Genomic DNA, 17,607 nt, shown 5'->3' with positions numbered 1-17,607 from the left:
GGCTGAGCCACACCAGCAATCACGTTGTCTCGGAGCCCACCGGTGCTGATCGTCGTCACGCTCAACCACTTGTGTCCCTAGTCGTCACCAGCTGACGATGTCATCACGATTATCACATTCCCAGCCGTCACCAAACATTACACCACCGGACAGTGACCCAACACCTTTCCCCAGCTGCCGGTCACCTCTGGTCACCGCCGACCCTCCCCTCCCCTCCCCAGCTGCCGCGCGAGTCATGGCTCTTCACCCACGCCGGTCACCTCGGCCGGCAGCCAGGGGCAGCGGCAGGCCCCGAGCGTGAGAGACCACCCGCTCCCCACCGAGGGTGAAAGTTGTCGTGCAGCGTCGTTGACCCTTCTCAAAGAGCTGCCCACCCCCGAAACGTGTGTCGAAGTATTCCCACCCCCGGGACCATAAGTGGAAGGCATGCCTGACCGACCAGCCCGCCCCCTATCCATGTGCAATCGTGCCTTTCGCCTGGTTTAGCGACAGCCAGTTCAGACCGGTTTTTACCCGATCAACCCGGTATGGCCCAGTATCGCAGGTAAACGTCTATCATCGCTAGTTATCATTCCGTTGCGTGACCGTAAGCGTAGCTTGGTAGCCAATTTGTCAGGTGGAATATGCGCCTGCGGCTGCCTCCCCTCCATTCTTTATACATGGCTGGACGACTCAACGTGTGTATTCAGTCCTTTTCTCATTGACAAAAAGTGTAGCAGGTTTATATACCATATGGTATGACGTCTCCATGGCATCACAACTTCGTTCGCAACTCGGCGGCGGCCGCACTTCAAGTGCAAGAAGCTGAGCCGTCCGTCGCGCACGGCGATGGCGATGCGCTCAGCCATGATCTCGAGGCTGGTGTAGTCGGGCAGCTTCAGGTAGTTGACGCACGTCATCACGGACGGCAGGAAGTCGTCCGGGTTCTCGTTGGGCTGCATGATCTTACGCAGACGATGGTGAGCGGCGGCGAGAGCGCCCCGAAAACCTGCGGTGCTAGACGGGGTGGAGGTAGTTTCATTCGTTTCTTTGCGTTACAGAGAACTTTTCATAAAGAGTTAAAGCTTAAATAATTATTTCAAATAAGTAGGCAAGCAGCAAAGCTGCTCTGGTATCCACTTAGCGTCATGAAAATAGATTTTGGCTGTCATCGCCGTTTTTCTAGTCGCATAAAACTAATCAACTTTGGTGACCGAGCGTCTGAGTCCAACGGAGCAGCTCCGGGAGCCGGGTCTGACACGCACGGGACGGACACGCTCTGGGCGGTGCGGACCAGTCACGATCGGTGGGAAGAGTTACCGTCAGTCGTTGAACCGTTATCTCAGTGGACACAGCGTGACAGTGGAGCCATTTCGCCACCCGGGCGACAGGGAAATACACAGGCACAACGCTAATGGGATGAGAGGACATAAATAACACGCACATGTAGACCGAATCAAAACCCCGTCACCTTCCTGATGAGAGCAGTAGCCACATCGCCCACCTCCAATCCGAGTGTCCCACGAGCCCCTCAGGCACAGTAATATTGCTCCTCTCCGTCACTCTCACCTGAGATCGGCAGGCGCAGCAGCCGTCGGTCTTTGTCCTTCTCCTTCCCTCTCCTCCCTCGCCCCTCCCACCTCCGACAGGCTGGCGCGGCGGTCGGCGTCCGGCCGTCCGTTCCTCCGGATGCCTTCCAGCAGGTGTATTGCTTCCTCCTCCAGGCACCGCCGCAGCGTCTCGTCGTGAACGGAGATAGTCTTCCTACTGTTCGTCAACTGTTATCTCGGTCTGGTAGTCGACAACTCTGGGTGTTTCCTTTGCTGGAGCTCCGGATCTTTTCCTCGGTCGGTGAAGCTATAAAAAAGCAATGTCGCCAGTCGAACGCACAAGATTGCCGCACGGTGGTGGCCATCGGCTCATCAATAATGCCAGTGAAGCAGCCACCTGTCTAGGTAGGTACGAGATGACAGGCAACAGGTGGTCGAACGCATTCTTTCCGCAAAAAGGTTTTGCGGGAAGAGCTGTCACGCCTACAGTTTTGAAGATAGAAAAAATGTTGCACACCAAAGAGGTGTAAAATTTCCAGGACTACAAAACTGCGATCTCAGTGTAGTTGTTACTACAGTGTAGAGTAATAACCCGAGTGCAGGACCGGCTGTATGCTTTGTGTATATTATTATTCTATGCTAAGCTTCACGGATAAATAAGAGTTCATACCTACATTGCGTCCTCTAACGTAAATATGCGGTATAAGAAACGTTTCATCTAGAAAATAAATGTCCTCTCACTCTGTGTGAAGGAAGTTTAGGCTAACACGAATGGTCTGCTCCCCTTCTACTTCTTCGAGTCACTTGCACTGATAGAAGTTAGCATTGGTATGAAACAATCAATCATAAGCATGCTTGTATTCAAAGTACAAAATACTTCAAATGGCAAAACACTAGGGTGACCCGCGTGCTCCGCAACGCGAAAAAGGGGTATTTACGATCGGCGGGTGTTTGGTTTTTCTTGTGTCGGTTGGGTTATCTATCCATTTCGGCGATTGCTTTTTGATGGCTAAACGATTTTGTTTGGAAAAAAAAATATCCATCGGATCGAGGTGCCCGTGTCTGATAAGCATGCTTTCTGCTTCAGAACCTGTCAATAGTTCAGTGAACCTGTCAAATGTGCTTTATAATTGAGGTGCGTAGTTTTAAGACAAATGAAAGGCGTAGATAATTTTCGCTAAAAATCGTTTTGCAGAGGTTTAAAACATTTATATTTCTAAGAATACTGTTGCTTGTCATGCAAACGTGATGATTGGATCTTGGAGAGAATTGAATGCTCTTTCTAATGATAGCATTTTCAATTGTCAAGCGTATCAGGTTAAGCAGCAAACCCCGTGTATCTTTTTAGTGGCACATTATGGACAAATACCATTTTAATTCAGCGATTTTTCCACATTGTTTTTGATCAATTAGCTGTCCACAATTTTTCCATGAGAGGCGGTACATTTCTCTTGGCAATTGACGTTGTTTCAACTCTCTCAGTCTGATGGTCACGGGAAAATAAAATAAAATCCAAAATCCGTTTGAAATAGCACTTTTTGAAATGAAATTGCCCTCACACTTGCACGTGGCGCGTGCCACCCCTGCACCGCACACTATTCGATTGCCCGTTCGATTCTCTACACGATGCTGTTTTCCCCGTGCCGATCGGGCGCACGGCTACCGAGATATTGCACGGGGAACGGACCCGTGTCGGGCAAATTTAGCCATTTTCGCCCGTTTTTGCCAGCCGATTTATACATGTAAAGTCTATGACGCGAATTTGCACTTTTTGGGCACGCGCCACGCGCTCGCTATCGATCCGATCGAGCCGAGACCGCTCAAAGGCACGTTGTCCATCCTTGTTCTATAACTTGCGCAAATTTCAGCGCGGTAGGTGCAACGGTGTGACCTGTAACCCGCGCTACGTAGCACCATGTCGCGACCTTCGTAATAGACAGAAACTACGCCTTCCTCAAATAGTAATATAGATGCCCATATTATGCATAAAAATAATATAAACAATGTAACACCAACAGTGTATCATACCCGCATTAACCCGCGCCCCACTGGGGGGGGCTATTTATAGCCCCCCCTCCCGTTTTTCTGCAATAACTTCCAAACCGCTTGACGAATCGACGCCAAACTTTCAGTACCTTCGGCTGAATCAATTTGACACCTTGTGTCAAAATTTGAACTTCGTAGCTACCATAGGTCGGCCGGAAATGACGTCAGAGTGACGTCATGTTCGTCCGATTTCGACGCAAAACATTGAACCACAGCAATCGCTCCCAAGAGCTCAGTTTTTAAGCTAGATCCAATTTCTTTGCATGAAAGAACTCAGAATTGACCGCGCTATCAAACTGCTATCTCGGATTTTCAAAATTTTGAAAATTTTGAAAATTTTGTATAATAATATTCAAAATTTATATTTTTATATTTTTTTCGAAAAGTTTTTGATTTTTCGAAAAAACCGGAATATATGTGACAGAACGCATGATTATGACTAACTCTAGCAAGTTTTAGCTAAATATCTTCAAAAATGGCCAAGTTATACGCATTATTGCAAAAAATTCACAATTGATAATTTTTCAAATCAATTTTTCAGTACGTATTTGGCATTCTACACCAATATAAATGGCACCATCGTGTTCCTGAGCTCAAACTGCATCCAATAGACACCTTTTTTTGTGGAAAAAATTCAACTTCAAAATTTGACCTTTTTTGACCTGAAAGTGACCTGACCTAAGCTAATTTCGACTCAAAATGACCTTGAATGACACAGACGACATCAAATTCGAAATCTATGGCCTAAATGGACCATAAAACATGTGTCACGTGACCGACGCATGATATAATATTTTCGTGACCTGTGATGACCTGACCCTGACCTGAAAATCAAAGTACAAGTTTGGTACCCTCGAGGTATCTAGAGCATCTGTTCACGAGTGTGGAAACCAAAAATGAGCCTGATCTGACTTGTAAGACGGCGGCCAAAGCCCAAAATGTGAACAAGCCAAAGTGCTAATAATTTTTACTTTGACCTGACATGTGACGTCATCGGTGACCTCGAGGTCAATGAAATTAGGTTTCGCTCGACAGTTTTTCCGGGGCTATCAGACGCCGTTTGAATTTTGACGATCGGCCCAGTAGTTTCGGAGTTAGGAGGGGGGGGCTATGAATAGCCCCCCCCCCAGTAGGGCGTGTTATACACAGACCCCAGTGGGGCGCGGGTTAATCTCGTACCTATACGGTATACCATACGAGTAAATACACTTCAAATATCGGGTATGACCATAGCAGGACTATAACAAGTACAGACAAAATATGTACCCTCCAACGCTGACTAAGGAATGAATCATTGTGCCCTGAAAACGAACCTCGTGGAAGCTCAGATTGAATTAGACAGCCCAGAGGGCAGCAGTCTTTATCACAGATATACGTGAAGTCAGCCAAAGCTGACTAGCGCCCCACACCATCGACCACAGTGCACGGCAAGGCTCTGCTCTCTGAACGTAAAAGCGTGCCGTGCTCGTCATTTTCTGGATCACTGCATATACTGGAAAACACAACCAGTCAGAGTCACTTGCCCGAGCTCCCACATCTGAGAGGAGCACCACGCATCCCCCGTCGGCTCGGCCAGCAGCGGCACTCTCGCTGTGCCGCTGACGACCTCACAGCTCGTCTCTCCCAGCGCTGAGCCGACTCAGCACGCGTCTGTGGAAATCCTCTCTGGAGACAGCGCGTCCCTCGACCACCAAGCGGCGCATCTGGGCGGCCTCCAGGGCGGCGCGCTCCCACTGCTCGGCCCACCAGGAGGCGTCACCGTCCGCCAGCAGTGGCGCCGGCCGCGGACACCCGTAGTGACCACTGTCGGCGGTTCTGGAGGCCGTCCCTCCAGTCCGCCGCGCCTCCCAGGCCAGCTCACACGCCCGGCACTGGAATGCCTCGACCAGGTTCGGCGCATCACTGAGCGTATCGTCCAGAGCTGCCCACGGCCGCGACGCCAGCGTCCTCTTTAGCTCGGCGTTGTCCACCTGGCCCCGTTTGTGGCGGAGATGCGCCGAGTAGGCCTCAGAGTCGGCGCCGAGTCGCTTCAGGTGCGCGGCGAGCGCACGCGGCGACTCGAACTCGGAGACGAGCAGCGCCGAGTCGTTGTTGGGCAGCCAGCGGCGCACGTTCGGCGCTCCATGGTAGACGGGCACCAGGCCGAGCCGCAGCGGACGCCACAGCTTCTCCGTGATGTAGTCGTCACAGACGGCGTTCTCCAGAGACAGGTAGAACCGGTAGGGCGCCAGGAAGGCGTCCAAAGCGGCCGGGTCGGCCTCGCTGGGGTCGGCCAGCTCCACAGGCAGTGGGCGATTGTTGAGACAGGCGCCCAAGGAGTCCACAGCGATGTGCTGCATTAGTTCGGCGACAAACGCGTCCCGCTGCACGGGCGTGTCGCAGCCTGAGGCGAGGTAGACGAGCGGCGCGCGCTCCGAGGCCAGCTTCTCCACGATGGGCACCACGCCGGCAGGAGAGGTCAGCGCCTCCAGCGACGAGAGGTACTGCAGGGTCAGCGGCAGGTCACTGCCTGAACGGAACGTGGCCGTGAGGTTGAACAAAGAGATACAGTCGTCGTGACAGAAAATAGGCGCATTCTTGGGCGACTCTTCATGCAGGAGGCCCCAGGGAACGCGAGCGCTGCGTGGCAGAGGCAGGTCCCACGGCTCCAGCAGAGTGCCATAGAACAGGACCCAGCTCAGTTGGGGGCTGTTGATGTGCGAGCGGGCGTCAGTGACTAAGCAGCTCTGCTCACCACACTCCTGCACGTAGCCAGGATCGTCACTGAACGGCGTCCACCAGAGCAGGACGGGCAGATCCGCCGGGGTGTCTGGCTGAGCTCTGCTCGCTCTCATATGTGACTGGAGCTGCAGTATTACAAAAACAATGGTGAAGAGCCTCCACAGGTTCAGCATGGTTACCTGGAGACCAAGCACAACATTGCAATCACTCGAGTGCTACATTGAATACTGTGACATCTGTCTTGCTGAAGCATTTGAAATACTACAACAATTTAACCCTCGCAAGTGTAGGGGGGGGGGGGGGTCGGATGGATCCCCCTCGTTTTTCGCGAATAACTCGCAAAAAAGCGGCCGACCGCGACGAAACTTACCAGCACCCTAGAGTTGATCAATTTTACACCGATCCTGAAAATTTCGTGACTCTGACCCAAAGGACCTTTGACCTGTGACCTATTTCTCGAGACCATGTTTGCCCGGAATCGCGATTCAGCGTAGGTATAGCAGCTCACAGTATCCGCGCGTTTCCAGTCTTTTTGTGATTGTAAACACGTCCAAACATGTGAAATGATGTTCGTCCCAGGCATTACGGTGGGTGTCAAGGTCATCTGAAGGTCAGGTCAGGTCATTGGCCTATCATGACCTCGGTTCATTCTTTCGAGTTTTACATGTATCTAGGGTAGCTTTTTTGGGCTGATTTCAAATTTAGCATCCATTTGAACATTTACGAAGTAGTTTTAGTACCTTCGTTTTCGTAACATGTTAACCCGCGCCCCACTGGGGTCTGTGTATAACACGCCCTACTGGGGGGGGGGGGGGGCTATTCATAGCCCCCCCTCCTAACTCCGTAACTACTGGGCCGATCGTCAAAATTCAAACGGCGTCTGATAGCCCCGGAAAAACTGTCGAGCGAAACCTAATTTCATTGACCTCGAGGTCACCGATGACGTCACAGGTCAGGTCAAAGTAAAAAATATTAGCATTATGGCTTGTTCACATTTTGGGCTCTGGCCGCCGTCTTACAAGTCAGATCAGGCTCATTTTTGGTTTCCACACTCGTGAACAGATGCTCTAGATACCTTGAGGGTACCAAACTTGTACTTTGATTTTCAGGTCAGGGTCAGGTCATCACAGGTCACGAAAATATTATATCATGACTCAGTCACGTGACACATGTTTTATGGTCCATTTAGGTCATAGATTTCGAATTTGATGTCGTCTGTGTCATTCGAGGTCATTTTGAGTTGAATTTAGCTTAGGTCAGGTCACTTTCAGGTCAAAAAAGGTCAAATTTTGAAGTCAAAATTTTTCAACAAAAAAGGTGTCTATTGGATGCAGTTTGAGCTCAGGAACACGATGGTGCCATTTATATTGGTGTACGATGTCAAATACGTACTGAAAAATTGATTTGAAAAATTAATAATTGTGAATTTTTTGCAATAATGCGTATAACTTGGCCATTTTTGAAGATATTTGGCTAAAACTTGCTAGAGTTAGTCATAAGCATGCGTTCTGTCACATATATTCCGGTTTTTTCGAAAAGTCAAAAACTTTTTGAAAAAAATATAAAAATATAAATTTTGAATATTATTATATACAATTTTCGAAATTTTCAAAATGTTGAAAATCCGAGATAGCAGTTTGATAGCGCGGTCAATTCTGAGTCTTTTCATGCAAAGAAATTGGATCTAGCTTAAAAACTGAGCTCTTGGGAGCGATTGCCGTGGTTCAATGTTTTGCGTCGAAATCGGACGAACATGACGTCACTCTGACGTCATTTCCGGCCGACCTATGGTAGCTACGAAGTTCAAATTTTGACACAAGGTGTCAAATTGATGCAGCCGAAGTTACTGAAAGTTTGGCGTCGATCCGTCAAGCGGTTTGGAAGTTATTGCAGAAAAACGGGAGGGGGGCTATAAATAGCCCCCCCAGTGGGGCGCGGGTTAAGTCAGTGGTGGTTGATACCTACTATGGATAGCCGGCAGGACGACTACTGGTTGACCTGACCTGACCTGACCCGACCTGGCCTAAATGCATGAAGACATCATCTGTGATCAAAACTGACACGAAATACGTGATCAGCACCCCGAAAAACCATAACGCCCTCACTTTACGAGGTTTTAGCAGGGCGGCCCCGATTTTCCCGACTTCTGTATCATTGACCTGACCTGGAAAGTCAACCAATGACCTAGGACCTTAAAATTGGGTATCATCGGCTTCCTCTCGTCACGGGCCACACGCTCGTTTTTTCGCGAAGCTCTAGCTCGATCAGGGGCCGATCGGCAAGCGGTTCGACGCCCCCCCCCCCCCCTACACGTTAGACTCTGGAAAACGCCGCACGGCGCACACACGCAATCTTGGCACACATGCGAGGGTTACCTAATGGTTTTACAGGACTGGCTTAATTTCTACCTTTTTGAATTCACTTTCTTTTCTTTTGAGACAAAACTGAGATAACAGGCCAGTATTTCATGTAACTGAAAATGTGGACTGCGGAATCAATGTTTACCTGTTCTATTCATGGATGCTTATTGCTAATTAAGCACAATGCAGTTTTTTTGTAATTAAAAGTGCCTATGAACTTTGCTCTTCCCCTTACTTGAATTGAACAATAAAACTGAGAGTAGATACGATACCTATCTACCACACTGAGTCAAGCACTAATGTATTGATCTAGCAAAGCATAACAAATTTAACAATTGTTCCCTGGTTAGCCATTTACTAACCATTCATTATTAACCCGCGCCCCGCTGGGCTATTCAGCCACACGCGCCCTGCTGGGGGGGGGGGGGGGCAGATTCTGCCCCCTGTCTAACTTCCGAACCGATGGTCGTAGAAAGACGGAAAAAACGACAATCGATTATCGAAAGCTCTCAACAAGGCGGATATTAAGAGCCGATTTTTTTGCTTAAGTAGGTCAGGTCAGGTCAGGTCAAGGTAAGGTCAAGGGTACAAAATGCAAGTTTCTACAGTATCGGTCTTGCACAGTAGTTGCCGAAGAATGGACTGAGACTGATTGCCCAAAACGTGTTCTTAGGCTACCAAGACAATATTCGTTGCATACAATATCATGCAAAGGTCAAGGTCAAGGTCAAGTCAGGTCACCAAAAACGAAATATAGAAAAGGGCATGTGCGACACACGTTTTATGGGTCATTCATTTTATTCGTAGAATTCAAAAGGCACACTTAATAAGTGATATGGAAAACATCTGGATGAATTTCAGGTTGAGGCCAGGTCAAGGTCGGGTCAAGTAAGGTCAAATTTTGAAGTTGGTTGTCAAGACCTAAAAAGGTGTCTATCTGATGCAGTTTTTCACGGCGAATCGAATAGTGCTATTTTTGTTTCCGTACAGGGTCCAAAACTTTCAAATAATTTAAAAAAACTTGTGTGTCGTGACGACTGACGTCGAATAACTCCCACATTTTTGAACTGATTCTTCTAAAAATTGGTATGTAGGTGCACTGCAGGTCAGGCCAAGTGCAGGCCACTTCTCTGACATTCATAGGCGTCGCCAGAGATTTTCGGTTGGGGGGGGGGGGCAAAATCAACTTTTGTGTTAAATCTTGCCTTTCACCAGTCGTTACTCACTCGTTTTACATATCATTCGACGCGCAATGGTGCGAGGAATCCGATGGTGACACAGGTTCCCTTCTAGCTATGACATGTATTTTTTTTTTTTTACAAAAAAATTCGAAATTTTGAAATTTCATGACAAAAACGACTGGTAGAATTATAGTATATACCTAGTCAGTGGCGCGGGAACCGGGGGGGGGGGGGGGCTAGCGGGGGCTGAGCCCCCTCAGCTTTTCGGCTGGGGGGGCTCGTAATGTATTTGAGCCCCCCAGCTGGAGGAATCGAAATCGGAAATCTACCAACATGATTTCATAGATTCATACATAGGCGTGGGAACCGGGGGAGGGGGCAGTGGGGGAAGCTTGCCCCCACAACTCTGCGGCCGTGGGGGCGGTGCCCCACAACGTTTCATGAGGCCAGGAACCGTTGGGCAGCTTGTCCTCCCCAAATTAGGGATTGTGGGTCACAAAGGAAGAAAGCATGTAAGTGAAAAATCCACCTATTTCACTGGCTCGGCAACTCATTTGGCAGATTAAAACCTTTACTCCAGGTTGCCAAAACGGTAGTTTCTTCACTCAGCTGAGACGGAATACCTCACTTTTTGAAAATATTTTCGTGTTTTTTTTTTTTTGTTGTTGAAAAGGCCAAGGTCTGAAAAATAAGTGGCCTAAAACCGGTGAGAAAACTACATAGATTTAGGGGTACCCTAGGTTGATTTCTATTATGGTTCAGCCCCCCAGTCTGGAAGAAGTTCCCGCGCCACTGTACATATATAGTGGCTGCGATTTCCGACGCACTGCAGAGGGCCCCTGTGCAGACGCTCGACGCTCATGATCATTACCCAGAAAAAGGTGAAAAAAGCTCCATTTAATCGAATCACCCTGCTAAGACCTCTATTCACGCATGCATGCAGAGGTTTTACGTGAAATGCATAGGACTTATCCCAGCCGCCGATCGTAGCTAAGTTGGGCATTCAGCGGATAGTGAGTGTCGGAAGTGTGAATCGGAAGTAATTCATCTTTGCTCCAGTGAGAGGAAGTGTTTTGTTCACTCGAGTGTGAACAAAAGTTTCTCGTTTTTTTTGTGTGAAGGGAAGCGCTGCAACCGCGAACAAAAACCGTTAACCCGCGCCCTGCTGGGGGGTGTTTGAACACCCCCCCTTGTGGTTTTTCGCGAATATCTCAAAAACGGCGGCGCGGAGCGCCGCCGTTTTTGGTACACCTTATCATACATCAATTCTACACATGTTGTGAAAATTTCAGACCAAGGTCATTCAAGGTCAGGTCACCAGGTCACTCGAAGTGACCTTACCTCATAAAAAGTTTCAATGTCTGTCATAGCTACACCGAGTGACCGATCGCTTTGAAACTTTCAGCGATTGCTAAGAGCAATAGCATGTACAAAATGTATATCTCAGAATTTTGATATCGATGACCTAAGGTCAGGTCAATTTTGCGACCTCCCCTTAAAAATCAATGGGAGAAAATTGAAATGCGCCTCTTTTGGACGAAATACATTATAAACACTCCCAAACACTGAATTACAAGTGGTTTAGACACACTGAACATGAAAATGGTGTCCGTGACCCCTGTTTATGCCCTGAGGTCATCTTAGGTCACGAATGGTATCTAACAGTTTTTCGCAGATAACTTTTGATAGAGGCATGCTAGAGCGATAGAAACGCTTTAGATGTGTTCAGCTCGACGATACGGATCGACTGATATGCAACATGACCCTTTCCGGTCAGGTCATGACCTTGACCTGAGGTCAAATTTTCAAGTTGACCTTTCAAGGTCAAGTTATAGTTCATTCGATGCGTCTTGACGAGAGGAACACGATGCCGGTAAAAGTAAGCTCGTACAAGGCTTGGGTCAAAAGTTATTGCAGAAAAGCTGTTTCCGAAAAATCGGCTATTTTTGCAGTTTTTGCCCCCTGCAGGCAAAACCGTTGACGTTAGGTCAAATATGAGGAAATTACACAGAAAGGGCGCTAATAGGGCTATCGAATGCGCTTTTCCGCGGCGCTGTAGCTCTATTGGTTCCTGAGTTATGCGTTGGCTTCTTGGAAATTGTCTACATTCGACCTGGAAATCGGCAAAATTTTGCCTTCAATGACCTCTGGTGACCTGACCTTTGACCTGACCAAAAAATTGACCGAAGTGATTTCCTCATTATTTTTGACGCTCTTTCGAACGCCGCCTTCCGCGTATCGCTACGTGGCCCAGGAGCCGAGTTAGAAGGGGGGGGGGGGTGTTCAAACACCCCCCACCCCCCCAGCAGGGCGTGGAAATCCAGGACCCCCAGCCGGGCGCGGGTTAAACGGAACCAAAAGTTACGCACGGCATAGCGGCAAGGCATCCGTTAGAGATAGGTTTGGGACTTCCAGGCCATTTCAGGCCACTCAGGGTCAGTACCGACTCTCAGAAGCATGCTTAGGATCCCTGAGATCGGCGTGGGTCACCTCAAATATGTATTTACGTGTACGTGGTGCTTTAGCCCTCGCACGACCAGGCCATTTCTCATAACACGAACGACCAGGGGGGGGGGTTGTTACGACCCCCCCCTGGCGTTTCGAAACGGAAGGTCGTAGAGCTTAGCGGAAAAAACCAACGGATTGCTCTCAACGAGATCTCGCGATTGGTGGTATATTTTTTGGTCCTAGGCCAACATTTGACCTACTTATGACCGGTCAAAGGTCAAATTTTCGGAAAAATAGACTTTTTTCAACTTTCCGCGGCGATTGCGGCAAAACGGTGGGAGATATCGACTTGAAACCTTCACTATCGTGTTCCTTGATCAATTCTCTATCGTTTGGTATGTATTTCGTTTCCCTAGCTCTAAAAATGGCGCGTTGGGAGCGCCGGAAGTCGGCAAGGTCACAGTCGGCGGCAGAAATTCGAAAAATCAAAATTCAAATTTTTGAAATCTGATTGTATTTTTGGATTTGGGAGGTCCATTTGCTCCCTATAGAAGCTAATATTGCTGCATATTCCCATTGAGGTGACAAGAATTAGCAAAATAGTGGTTCGGGCGCTTTTCAAAAATAGTACCGGACGCTGTTCCTCTTGTGACGTCATAGCTCCGTGACCTGACCTGACCCGGTCAATTTTCTTGCACCACACGATAGCCAATGCTTGCCCCAACATGCATGGGAAGTTTCATCATGATCCATCAAACAATGTGGGTATCACCGGCAGAAAACCTAGGGATTCGGCGCACACGTTTGGTAACTGTCGGCCGGAGGCTGTACCTCTTATGACGTCATAACTCCGTGACCTGACATGACCCGATCAATTTTTTTCGGCAAAAGATGCGCAAAGGTTGCCCCAGAGGGTATTGAAAATTTCAGCCCGCTACGACAAGCCGTTTAGCGTGCACTTCGAAAAAACCTCAGGGGGGGGGGGTTGATACAACCCCCCCCCTAGGCGTTCTAGGGTTAGGGCTTTCCGAGCCCACGGTGGGGCCCTCAGAAGCCAGTGTGGGCGGCGGGCGCTAAGAGACTAGGCCCAGGGTGAGCCTGGAGCCCTCGGATAACAGTGTGAACCCTCGGGGTCTGTGTCAAATCCCTAAGGACCCTACGCAGGGACATAATAAACATGTCTTGCGGACCTCAGAGGGACACGTGAGCTGTGACCCCTCAGATGCCGGCTTGGGGTTAGCAAAGTCTGTCGCCTCAAAAGTTTGGCTGAACTATCAGGGTAAGGTTCTCAGAAATGTTCGAAGGCTTAAAGATCCCTGTATGGGCCCTCAAGAACATGGACACCAGTGGGACTTTCAGAGGCCGGCTTGGGCCCTCTGTAAGTTTCTTTAGGGCTCAGTGGAGCTCCTTAGGAGCCATTGTTTAAAGCAAGCTCATGAGCCCTGCGACACTTGTACGGTACTTAAGCCTGTCGCAGACAATTGACGAGAGTTGAGAAAGGCCCCGCCGTCCCGAAGATTTCGTTTCACGCTTTGAACGAAAATTGTGTCAGCACTCCAAAACTTATGAAAATCAGCTGTAAAATGTAATAAAGAACGAACTAGGAACATGGAATGAATCACAGCATTGACATATCCGAGTTTGGACTCGGAGTCTTGAATATTTTGGCGACTGCGAGCCAGACTCTGGTTTGAACTGCACGCTCCAACCGAGTCTGACCTCACAGGCATTCTCAGAAAGGTACCCCCATTTTTTCCCGACTCCAAAATCTCATCGGATCTGTATCGATCTCGGGGGGTGCCCGGTCCGAGGTTGGGGGGCAAGCTGCCCCGCTTGCCCCCCCCCCCGTGGCGACGCTAATGCTGACATTTATTCCGTTTTTTTTTTCGATACACGCAAAACTTTGGATTTTATAATGATTTTCCCCAAAAGTTTTTTAAGAAAAAAATTGGGCCAAAATCCAAAGTTTTCAAAAAAAATCGAGATAGCCATTTCATAGACAAGGTAGAATCACGTATAACCTTTTTTTGTTACGTCTTGCTTCCTTTAAAAATAAAGATGTTAGCGGCATTTGAAGTTTTTTAGGCGAAAATGGTGTGACATGACGTCACTCAAAAGTCAAACGGCATTTTCTCCAACATTTTGAGACGGATTTCGCTCAAATTTTTCAGGTAACGTGCTAAATTGACGCATGATAAAGTACTGAAAGTTTGACGTCGCTGACGTAACGCATTTAGAAGTTATTGGCGAAAAATGGGAAGGGGGGCAGATATCTACTGCCCCCCAGTGTGGCGCGGCCCGCGGGTCCAGTTTAGTTCTTTCTGACCTGTTGTGACCTTAAATTTAGGATGAGTCAGGATTAAGGATAATATATTGATTGTCAGCCTTATTTAAAGCTTAAAGCAAAAATGAAATAAAATGTGCATAACCACACAGAGAAATTATTACTTCTGAGAAAAAGCTGTGGTACTTCTGAGCATGATTAGCCCTCGCGGGCCCGGGGGGGCGTTTTTCGCCCCCCCCCCCCTGGCGAATATTTGCGATAGCTACCGAACGCTTAGAGATAGGAAAGCGAAACTTTCAGTACCTTTTCTTCCATCAATTTGACATCTTCTGAAGTAAAAAATTTGGACCTAGCCCCCTTGATGACGTCACAAGGTCCATTTTTCTAGACCCCTGCACGGCAAACTTCGGCGTCATAGACGCAAACTTCAAATAGCTGCTAAAAATAGAGTTTTAGAGATAAAGACAAATTACGAGCACGGTTGTGTAGTGTTTGACCTAGAGAAAAATAGAAAAATAGTTTTGGTGACCTGAGGTCAGAGGTCAGGTCACCGACCCCGAAATGTGGTTTTAGTTTTTCGCAACTAACTTCGACAAAAATGGTCCTAGAGCTACGGCAGTGGTACCATCGCATTCGCCTTGTCAAGCCGCGTCGAATGATATATATTTTGTTCGGAAAAGGTCAAATTTTATGTTGACCTCATGTGACCTCGAATGACCTCTGGTTGACCTTGACACATGAAAGGTCGTTTATGATGGATTTGTATCCGCTCATCACGAATCTGGCATCTATTTTCCTCTCAGCCTTCATTTAGAGCTTCAGGATGGCAAAATTGTCTTATTTATTATAACTAACTTGAATTAGTGAAATAGCCTCTAGCAGGGATACTCTTCTGTAACCTTGACCTTTGAGCAGCCTTGTATCGTAAGATGAACCACAAATAGGGAACTGATAAGCCTCAAAACATTTCAAAACATCTTGGAAGTTAGCACGCAAGATGTGCGAAAAAGTGCCAAGTTTGAGGTCAATTTTGACCGTGACCTTGACCTTGACCTTTGATTTTGAGCACAGTTTCGGAATCCTCAGATTCTCTTCTTTCGTTTGACACCCAATTTTGCCGGTTTGATGCAGCCTGCCGTCCTATAGAAGGCTTACTTTGAGATCACTACACATGTGCCGGTTTTTGCCTTTGACCTTGACCTCTGACCTTGAAAATTGACCTGAGGTCAAAAATTTTAGGTGCTTTAGAATCGTCTCGTAAGGACCTTTCGTTTGGTATCGCTTTTGTTTCCGTAGCTCCCTTATTTACGGAGTTAGACAGGGGGGGCGAAAAACGCCCCCCCCCCGGGCTGCGGTGGTTGGGATTACCCCCCGGGCCCGGCCGGGTTAGTGCTGTAAATAGAATGAACAACCTTATGCTCATCTCATGTTAAATGTTGCAAAATTGAATAATTGAACATAAATTAATATATTTTGATACTGCATCTTAATCAGAGATGATATTAACATAGATTTATTTAGTTTTAATTATATTAATTTTGCAATACACACAGGGGCGTCGACGCGTAAGGAAAACTGGTCCGACTTTTTCTCGGGGGGCCCCACCGACGGGGGCCCCAGGGGCCCCCGTGGCCGCAGCAGGGCCCCCCGAGAGCCCCAACAGGGGCCCCCGCGGCCGCAGAAGGGGGCCCCGCGGGCCACAGCAGGGCCCCGCGGTGTCTAGTAGGGCCCCAGAGGCGCAGCAGGGCCCCCGCGGTCCAGTAGCGGCGGAACACCTTCAATCAAGGGGAGGGGGGCACTGCCCGACTTTTGGTCCCATTCTTTCCATGCAACGCCCATAGGGCTAATGTTACAATGTAAAAATCAAAGGGGGCACGGTGCCCCGGTGCCCTCCCCTTTCCGCCGCCTATGCCGCGGTCTCTAGCAGGGCCCCCCGAGCCGCAGTAGGGCCCCCGCGGTCTGCAGCAGGGGCCCCCGCGAGCCACGGCAGGGCACCGCCTAGTCGAAAAAGTGGTCCGACTAGTCGGAAAAGTCGAACCGGTGTCGACGCCCCTGAATACACAACATGAAAAATGATAACAATGAACTTATTTCAGAGGGTGAGGTACTTAAACGTATCTAATGACTTCCATTCATACACCAATTTCTAATGAAATACAGGGTGTTGGCAAAAATATGTTACAATTTTGTGTTGATATTTAAGCAAGCTCAAAGAAAATTGAATCAAATGCCTCACAGAAATGTGTTGTCTTGGGCTTCAGCTTTTGTTGTAGACATTTAAAGGAAATAGTTCACTTTCACGAAATTATTTTTTTGCAATGGATTTGTGATTTTTTATGTTCAAAATGATCAGCAAAGAAAATAAAACCTTTTTACAACAAAAGATTATTTTCTATATTTTTGATATAGGAAGAACTTTTCAGTTTCTGTAAGGCACACGCGATCCAGTATGAAAAGAGCATGGGTCCCGAAAATTCTTCAGAAACTAGAAATTATCGCGGCCACCGGCATTTGGGCGATCTGCTCGCATATTTACGTCTGGACAACGAGTTGCGTTGGAGAGGCCGGAAATAGTGGCGATTTCAGGACCGCAAGAATGGACCGTCATTGGAATGATTCTTTCTTAAACCGTGCACTGTTTTCGGCCGGAATTTAATAGTTACTACAAAATATTTTGTAATTACGTTTCCACCAAGAATGAATGCCACCAGGGCTGAATTTTTACTACTTTTGCATTTTGTCAAGAAGCATATAGTGCTGTTATATTGCAGTTTTAGCGCGTTTGTTACAAAATATGAAGCGAATAAGCGTCAGTGTAATTTATCCAGGGCCCTAAAACATAAATCTATCAGTGCCAGAAGTTAACTTGAGGGAAGCAATGCTAATTGCTCTTGTTCATCCACTAGAAGTTATTAAATATTTTGCTTTGTGTATTCCAAAAGGAGAGGGAACTATTTTATTTGTGCCTTCATGTCAGAATTGAAGGTGGATCATTAAATTTTCAGGGCAGTTTACAAACAAGCATTTGGCCTATCTCG

At 47.9% G+C, this 17,607-nt stretch overlaps 1 protein-coding gene across 1 annotated transcript; it reads right to left on the bottom strand.

Annotated features, from left to right (window-relative positions):
- Window positions 1-4,726: 4,726 nt before the first annotated feature.
- On the bottom strand, window positions 4,727-6,341 carry LOC122375201 (alpha-(1,3)-fucosyltransferase 10-like). Its single transcript, XM_043354455.1, has 2 exons — window positions 6,310-6,341; window positions 4,727-6,058 (listed from the first exon to the last, which is right to left on the bottom strand). The coding sequence occupies exon 2, from the start codon at window positions 5,912-5,914 to the stop codon at window positions 5,183-5,185; it is 732 nt and encodes a 243-aa protein (XP_043210390.1). The 5' UTR covers window positions 5,915-6,058; window positions 6,310-6,341; the 3' UTR covers window positions 4,727-5,182.
- Between the last annotated feature and the right edge of the window lie 11,266 nt (window positions 6,342-17,607).

This window comes from Amphibalanus amphitrite, unplaced genomic scaffold, assembly GCF_019059575.1.
Source record: "Amphibalanus amphitrite isolate SeventyFive unplaced genomic scaffold, NRLGWU_Aamphi_draft 000040F_arrow, whole genome shotgun sequence".
In the NCBI taxonomy this organism is placed as follows: domain Eukaryota; kingdom Metazoa; phylum Arthropoda; class Thecostraca; order Balanomorpha; family Balanidae; genus Amphibalanus; species Amphibalanus amphitrite.
The sequence above is the reverse complement of the archived record's forward strand: the minus strand, read 5'-3'. Positions and strand labels throughout refer to the sequence as shown.

What these genes read in the sequence shown, in the direction of transcription:
- LOC122375201 (XM_043354455.1), bottom strand. Translation starts at nt 5,914, where the DNA reads ATGCAGCACATCGCTGTGGACTCCTTGGGCGCCTGTCTCAACAATCGC.